Source organism: Rhinatrema bivittatum, chromosome 3, assembly GCF_901001135.1.
Source record: "Rhinatrema bivittatum chromosome 3, aRhiBiv1.1, whole genome shotgun sequence".
NCBI lineage: Eukaryota > Metazoa > Chordata > Amphibia > Gymnophiona > Rhinatrematidae > Rhinatrema > Rhinatrema bivittatum.
Window position 1 is genome coordinate 25,490,762 of NC_042617.1, and position 8,951 is coordinate 25,499,712.

The 8,951-nt window shown below is 42.6% G+C and overlaps 1 protein-coding gene across 2 annotated transcripts in view; it reads left to right on the forward strand.

The window, feature by feature from the left end:
- CLIP4 (CAP-Gly domain containing linker protein family member 4) overlaps window positions 1–7,007 on the forward strand; it is a 347,916-nt gene extending 340,909 nt beyond the window's left edge. For both annotated transcript variants that reach the window (XM_029593003.1, XM_029593005.1), the window contains one exon: window positions 6,815–7,007. In XM_029593003.1, the coding sequence (XP_029448863.1) occupies window positions 6,815–6,863 (49 nt within the window). In that variant the 3' untranslated portion in view covers window positions 6,864–7,007. The remainder of the gene's footprint in view (window positions 1–6,814) is intronic.
- The last annotated feature ends 1,944 nt before the right edge of the window (window positions 7,008–8,951 follow it).

Consider the following 8,951-nt stretch of genomic DNA (forward strand, 5'->3'; position numbering starts at 1 on the left):
CAGCCCTAACCTCTTCAGCCTTTCCTCATAGGGAAGCTGTTCCATCCCCTTTATCATTTTGGTTGCCCTTCTCTATACCTTCTCCATCACAACTTTATATTTTTTGAGATGCGGCGACCAGAATTGTACACAGTATTCAAGGTGTGGTCTCACCATGGAGCGATATAGAGGCATTATGACATTTTCCATTCTATTAACCATTCCCTTCCTAATAATTCCTAAATTTCTATTTGCTTTTTTGTCTGCTGCAGCACACTGAGCTGATGATTTTAAAGTATTATCCACTATGATGCCTAGATCTTTTTCCTGGGTGGTAGCTCCTAATATGGAACCTAACATCGTGTAACTACAGCAACGGTTATTTTTCCCTATATGCAACACCTTGCACTTGTCCACATTAAATTTCATCTGCCATTTGGATGCCCAATCTTCAAGTCTTGCAAGGTCCTGCAATGTATCACAGTCTGCTTGTGTTGTAACTCTTCTGAATAATTTTGTATCATCTGCAAATTTGATAACCTCACTCGTCGTATTCCTTTCCAGATCATTTATATATATATATATATTGAAATGCACCAGTCCAAGTACAGATCCCTGAGGCACTCCACTGTTTACCCTTTTCCACTGAGAAAATTGACCATTTAATCCTACTCTCTGTTTCCTGTCTTTTAACCAGCTTGTAATCCACGAAAGGACATCGCCTCCTATCCCATTACTTTTTAGTTTTCGTAGAAGCCTCTCACGAGGGACTTTGTCAAACGCCTTCTGAAAATCCAAATACACTACATCTACCGGTTCACCTTTATCCATATGTTTATTAACCCCTTCAAAAAAATGAAGCAGGTTTGTTCGGCAAGACTTCCCTTGGGTAAATCCATGTTGACTATGTTCCATTAAATCATGTCTTTCTATATGCTTTACAATTTTGTTCTTGAGAATAGTTTTCACTATTTTTCCCGGCACTGAAGTCAGGCTCACTGGTCTATAGTTATTCGGATCGCCCCTGGAGCCTTTTTTAAATATTGGGGTTACATTGGCCACCCTCTAGTCTTCGGGTACAATGGATGATTTTAATGATAGGTTACAAATTTTAACTAATAGATCAGAAATTTCATTTTTGAGTTCCTTCAGAACCCTAGGATGCATACCATCCGGTCCAGGTGATTTGCTACTCTTTAGTTTGTCAATCTGGCCTACTACATCTTCCAGGTTCACTGTGATTTCGTTCAGTTCGTCTGACTCATCACCCCTGAAAACCATCTCCGGAACTGGTATCTCCCCAACATCCTCATTAGTAAACACGGAGGCAAAGAATTCATTTAGTCTTTCTGCAATGGCCTTATCTTCCCTAAGAGCCCCTTTAACCCCTCTGTCATCTAATGGTCCAACCAACTCCCTCACAAGTTTCTTGCTGTTTTATTTGTCATTCCCTTCCTAATAATTCCTAGCATTCTGTTGGCTTTTTTGATCACCACAGCACACTGAGCTGACAATTTCAATGTATTAACCACTATGGCGCTTAGATCTCTTTCCTGGGTGGTAACTCTTAAGGTAGAACCTAACATTGTGTAACTACAGCAAGGGTTATTTTTCCCTATATGCAACACTTTGCACTTAGGAAACACAACGGAAGCCGATCCAATATGGCAGTGTAGCAACCAGAAGTAGAAAGATCGGTAAAAGGCAAAGATTCTTTATTATCACAGTATGTAGAAATTAGGCCTGACTCTGGCCAAGTTTCTCTCTGTTCAGTGAGCTGCTTCAGGGGCTTCTATAATTGTAAAACATATATATTAAACATATAAAAACATTAAAAGATGCTTATACATCACAAAACCATAAATAATAAAAAATCATAATTAAATATAAATTAAAATGACACAAAATTAAAATTAACAGAAATACAATACCATGTACTTGCCTCTTAGGCACTGTTGACACCATGTTTTCATTTATACTAATTGTAACAGTACAGGAACAAATATTGGAACACTGCTTGTGGATAAGAAAAAAAAGAGAAATCAATATGATTAAAACAACATTTTTGCATTATATACAAGTTTTTCCATTTACATAAACCAGTTTTTAGCTACTGTTTAGTATAATTTAAATGTTTATGTACCTTTTGTGTGTGTATTTCTGTTAATTTTAATTTTATGTCATCACTTTAATTTATATTTAATGATTTTTTATTTATGTTTTTGTGATGTATAAGCATCTTTTAATGTTTTTATATGTTTAATATATATGTTTTACAATTATAGTAGCCCCTGAAGCATCTCACTGAATAGAGCGAAACTCGGCCAGAGTCGGGCCTATTTTCTACATACTGTGATAATAAAGAATCTTTGCCTTTTATTGATCTTTCTTCTTCTGGTTGCTACACTTTGCACTTATCCATGTTTAATTTCATCTGCCATTTGGAAGCCCAATCTTCCAGTCTCGCAAGGTCTTCCTGCAATTTATCACAATCTGCTTGAGATTTAACTGCTCTGTATAATTTTGTGCCATCATCAGATTTGATCACCTCACTCATCACACCCCTTTCCAGATCATTTATAAATATATTAAAAAGCACCGGTCGAAATACAGATCCCAGAGGCACTCCACTGTTTACCTTTTTCCACTGTGAAAACAGACCATTTAATCCTACTCTCTGTTTCCTGTCCTTTAACCAGCTTGCAATCCACAAAAGGACATCACCTATCCCAAGACTTTTTAGTTTTCTTAGAAGCCTCTCATGCGGGACTGTTGAATGCCTTCTGAAAATCCAAATATACCACATCTATCGGTTCAACTTTATCCACATGTTTATTCACCCCTTCAAATAAATGTAGGAGATTTGTAAGGCAGGACTTCCCTTGAGTAAATCCATGCTGGCTGTGTCCCATTAAACCATGTCTAACTAAATGTTTTGAGATTTTATTCTTTATAATAGTTTCCACTATTTTTCCTGCACTGAAGTCAGGCTCACGAGCCTATAGTTTGCAGGATTATCCCTGGAGCCCTTTTTAAATATCGAGGTTACATTGCCATCTTCCAGTCTTCAAGTACAACAGATGATTTTAATGATAGGTTACAAATGAATAGAAATAGGTCTATAATTTAATTTTTTAGTTCTTTCAGAACTAAACTATCTAGTCCAAGTGATTTACTACTCTTCAGTTTGTCAATTTGGCCTACCACATCTTCCAGGTTCACCGTGAATTATTTCAGTTCATCTGAAACATTACTCTTGAAAAGTGTCTCCAGAAAGGGTATCTCCCCAACATCCTCTTCAGTAAACACCAAAGCAAAGAAATTATTTAATCTTCCGCAATGGCCTTATCTTCCCTAAGTGCCCCTTTAACTCCTCAATCATCTAACGGTCCAACCGACTCTCTCGCTGGCTTTCTGCTTCGAATGTATTTTAAAAGGTTTTTGTTGTGAGGTTTTGCCTCTATGGCCAACCTCATTTCAAATTCTCTCTTAGCCTGTCTTATCAGTGTCTTACATTTAACTTGCTTTGATAAAAGACCACGGCACGATGCTCCAGACCTACTGTCCTCAGCCAGGAGGTTTGGGAATGGGGCATCGAGTAGACATCTCTGTCCTTCGAAGAGTCACATCACACCATTCCACTCATCATTGCCAGAAGCTAGATCCTTGTTTTTGTCCCAGACAGCAGAGGGCCAAAAACCACAGCCTGCATCCCAGCCAAAACCTGGGATGAGATCCTAGTATCCATACTAGAGAAACTTGCTGTTGAATGAAGGCTAAGCCGGTAATTTTAAAACAAGCATGCATGTGCCCATACACACGCCTATCAGCGTGCGAGTAAAGATATGCTGGAATTTTAAATCATTTACATGTGTTTTAAAATGCACCAACTGCCCGTAAGTATGCTCCTAATTTTAAGAGGTTACTCTAGCAAAGATAATGCAAGGGTCTTTCATAGGACTTTGCTGCCTTTAATGTGGTACGTAATCAGATTTTAAAATATGCTCTCATGAAGCATGTGCTGAACTTTTCCCTTACAAGTTGTTCAGTGCCCTGCGGTCTAGGATGGTACAGAGCTCCCATGTACACTTAAGGGATCAGGAAATACATTGAGTAGGATCCCTGCCCTCTTTCCTCTGATGGAAAGTGTTTGACTGCCTCTAGGAGGACAAAAAAAGCTCCTTTTGAAGCCATTCCAGATGTGGAGAAGCTGCCAAAATACTTTTCAGAAGAGGATTTAGAGGAATATTCACTAGGCATGATCTGTATCCTCTTCTGATTACGCTGAGAACCCAATTGTCTGAGGTTAGTCTGGGCCAAAGGTTTACATAAAACTTTAAAGACTGATTTTAAAAGCATTGCTTGCGCAAAAATGCCCCATACATGTGTATGCAGGCCACATACCAGCAATGCGGATTTTAGAAAGCCACAAATTATTTGTGTATGTACCTGTGCGCGCATGAGAAATAAGGGGGCGGAAAAGGGGGACCAACACTTACCTGCACAGCTCCATATTTTAAAACTGAAAAACTGCAGCGCGCATAGGCTAGATATCCGCATAACTTTACTGGTGCTCCTGATGAGGAGCAAGTCTGTAGATCTCAAGTTTTAGGGCTTATAGGACAAGGTGAGAGGTCTGGGTCAACTGGGTGGCATGAAGGATGAAGAATCAGAGGGGTCTGAAAGACTTTGATGTTAATTGGACAAACTGGTGGACTAATTGGGAAAACTAGACATGGTTTCCTTTTCCCTTGGCCTTCTGCTTCCTTTTCTAGAAAAAGGGAACTAGCTATGCTCTCTAGATCTAAATGATGCTTACACCTACAGAAATCTGGCCAGCTCACTGGAAGTATCTCAGATTTCTAGTAGACAAGCACCATCTTCAATATCACGTGTTGCCATTTTGCACTTGTCAGCATCTCATGTCTTTATTTAAAAATATATGGTCTGCTTATCTACAAATGTAAGTGGATTACAATAAACATTCATAGTAAAATAAAAAATTGGAAAAGCTGAATTGCCAACAAATAATACAAAATGCATTTACAAAATGTCTTGCGCTGCTGGCTGCACAGGCTAAACAGGGCTCTTCAGCCTGGATAAGAGACAACTGAGAGGAAATATGATAGAGATCTATAAACTCACAAGTGGCATGGAACAAGTAAATAGGGAATGGTTATTTAGCCTAGGATTTAGGTCATTTAGTTCTAGGATTAGGGGAACTCCATGAAGCTAATAGGTAACACATTTAAAATAAACTGAAGAGTCTTTTTTTCACTCTGCACACAATTAACTGTGGAATTTGTTGCCAGAGGATATGGTGAAAGCAATTAGCATAGCTGGATTGAAAAAGGGTTTGGACAAGGTCCTGGAGAAAAAGTCCATAAACTACTATTAATCATGCATATTTATTTAAATATTTAGTTATATAATTTATATACCACAGATCAAAATTTCTATCTGGTGTATAATAAACATTCATAAAACCCAAATGTTAAAACTAGCAACAAAAAAAACATAAATAAAATTAGACAATAGTCTTCTCTTGCATATAATACAATACCTTCCTTTTAACCAAGAATTGGACCTATTCTTTGGGATCCTACCAGGTACTTGTGATCTAGATTGGTCACTGTCAAAGACAGAATGCTGGGCTTGATGGACCTGTGGTCTGAACCAGTATGGCATTTCTTATGTTCCTCTGGTGGCAAAGACCTTATTGAAACTCATATGGGATCCAGATGTCCTACATCCAGTCAAGTTGAGGAATTCCCCAGTGAGGATCCAGTCAAGTTGAGGAATTCCCCAGTGAGGATTGGGGGCTGCTACGAGACCCCAACCTTGGATCCCTGGCCCTCCCAGCCTGGATGTTGAAAGGATAGCCTGCAAACTCTGAATCTGTCTGAGGATAGGTCTTGTATTCTTCTGGCTTTCAGGAAATCCTACGGTTTTGAAGTGGAGATTTGCCTTGTGTTGTTTGGGAAAGGCTCTAGCTCCTTTCTCCTGCTCCACACAGAAACATGTTTGAGTACTTTCTACTTTCAGGACTGTGTGTAGTGAGCAGGGGCGGATTCCTGATGACGACCGGCCCGGGGATTCGCTGCCTGGGCTGGCCCAGGAGATACCACGTGGTCTGCCGAGCGCGGCTCTGTCATGGCCGCGCTCAGCAGACCATGTGACTAGAGCGACCAGCCCACTGGGAGATGCCCGATCCCCCGCTAGGCCAATCCGCCCCTGGTAGTGAGGGATTCCTTATGTGTGAGGACTGCTATCCTGCTTGTCCTCAGAGAAAGCAGAGTTGCTTCTTTGTAACAAGTGTTCTCTGTGGACAGTAGGATGTTGGTCCTCGCAGAGTGTGTTTCTCCAAGTCTTTAACTTCGTCATGGACTGGAGGGATCACGCGTGGGACATGGTGATGTGGGTAGGGGAGCAAGCTCGAAGCTTCTCTGCCAGGTTCCATCGGATGACGTCACCCACAGAGAGGACTGACATCCTGCTGCCCTCGAAGAACACCTGTTACAGAGAAGCAACTGCTTTCTCCACACTGAGCTGAGGTGTTACTGGGGGTACAGTTGAGGAAGGTTTAGATTTACATGAATACTTTTGGATTTTCAAAAGTATGTTTGTAAATTTTCCCAAAATGTTTCTGCACATAAATTAGCAGATGTAAGAGTGTGCAGATAGTAGTGGTAGGCTAATTTTCCAAGTGAACACATGTACACAAGTTCATATTGAAATTTGGTGTTATCTATGTGCGCATTTGCTGACTTTCTTATGCAGATTGTTAAAAAAAAAAAAAAATTTACCCCTACTCTATATTGTTTTGACAATAAAGGTTTCTGAATCTGGAGAGTCCTGACATGGAAGGGGAAAGAGAAACATGAGGAGAGCCGGAGCAGGAAAAATAAAGCAGGAACAAGAGTCGAGGCCAAACATAAAAAGAAAGGAGAGAAAAATGCAAAGATAATCAGATATTTATATTTGACATATATTATGTGATTTTGAAAAGTTTTACATTAGTTTTCTGTGTGTTTTTGCTCTTTTTAACTCTATCTGGCATTATTTAGCAAATGTTTGTGTAACAGTTTTGCCTGTTGTTCAGCCTCACCCTGCCCTGGTTTTACCTGCTATGGTACCTCCCCACCAGCAGAGGCCTCCAGCCAGCTTCGCTCACACTTCTGCCAGTTACATCTGCAGTGGTCACATCACGCCTCAGCTTCAGTCCTATTTAACAGAGTCTGCTCAATGCCTCTTCGAGTCACCTTGGCTTGCTGACCTGGCCACTTTGTCCTTACTGTCCTATCTTGCAACCTACCACAACCTCCTGCCATCCCTTGCAGCCTACCCAGGCTTCCTGCCTTGCCTTGTGGCATCTTGTATTGCCTTATGGCCTCTGGACCTGCTAGGTTCTCCTAGCCAGCCTTGTTCACTATTGGGCTTCCCTGTTTACTGTTGCCTGTTCTGTCCAGTCCACCCCTTGTCCCGGTTCCTGTCTTTTCCTGTATCCAGCCCGTCCCTGCATTCAGTCTGTCTCGCTATCCACTCCCAGCCAGTCCCTGCATTCAGTCTGTCTCTCTATCCACTCCCAGCCAGTCCCTGCATTCAGTCTGTTTCTCTATCCGCTCCCAGCCAGTCCCTGCATTCAGTCTGTCTCTCTATCCACCCCCAGCCAGTCCCTGCATTCAGTCTGTCTCTCTGTCTACCCCAGCCAGTCCCTGCATTCAGTCTGTCTCTCTGTCCACCCCCAGCCAGTCCCTGCATTCAGTCTGTCTCTCTATCCACTCCCAGCCAGTCCCTGCATTCAGTCTGTCTCTCTATCCGCTCCCAGCCAGTCTCTGCATTCAGTCTGTCTCTCTGTCCATCCCCAGCCAGTGCCTGCATTCAGTCTGTCTCTCTGTCCACCCCCCAGCCAGTCTCTGCATTCAGTCTGTCTCTCTGTCCGCCCCCAGCCAGTCTCTGCATTCAGTCTGTCTCTCTGTCCACCCCCCAGCCAGTCTCTGCATTCAGTCTGTCTCTCTGTCCATCCCCAGCCATCCTTGCATTCAGTCTGTATCCAGCCCCAGCCAGTTCCAGCCTTTAGTCTGTGTCTGTTTCGAGCCCCAGCTGGTACCTGTATCCAGCTCACAGCCTGCACAATGACGTACAGCCGGAGACAAGCCCAACTAGCCCCCAGAACCAAAAGGCTCAACCTGCAGGGAGGGAGTTGGATAGACAGAAGCCAAGCTCCAGTCCTGCCCTGCAGCCATGCACTTCCTCTATGGGGGTATTCCCAGACTCCAACCTGCCAGTCCCTGACAGTTTGTGATTTTTGCAATATGCAGAGGGGTGGGAGCAGTCGTAGACATTGTTATTTTTGCTTTTGTCTCCCAGCCCTCCCACTCTTCCTGGGCTATTTAGCTCAGAAAAAGCAGTTATTTGGGCCTCTGTCAGGTACACTAAGAAGGCAGGGGTGATAGAAACATGGGCAGCAGAGGATGCCTCTTCATCTTTATTTTAGGATACATGCTTGTGCCTTAAATAGTAGTATCGGAGTTAAAAGCAAGTTTTAGAAGCGGGGTAAAGAAGGTCACTGAGCAGCCAAAAGAGAAGAAAAGACCATTCGCTTCCATTTTTACATCAGAGGAAAAGAAAACAAAACCTCAGGTAAGTTAGCATTTGATCCAAATAGCTCAAGTATTGAAACAGTCAAGCCAAAGTTTTCTCTCAGTCTGCATCTGGTAAAAATCCTTTGATGAACCAGATCCAATATCTACCTTATAAATGGGCTCTGACCGACGGCCCGCAAATGCGCAGTAGAGAGCAGCTCTACCGCGCATGTGCGGGCCAGCACGTTGGTCAGAGCCGTGCGTGCCCGAAACAAAAAACATGGCGGTGGGGCCGCAGGAGCGGCGGCGGCCGCGAAGCAGGAGCGGGAGGAGGAGCAGAGGCGCCGTGCGCGAGTCGCGAGTGACACCCCCCCCCCCCCCCGGAGA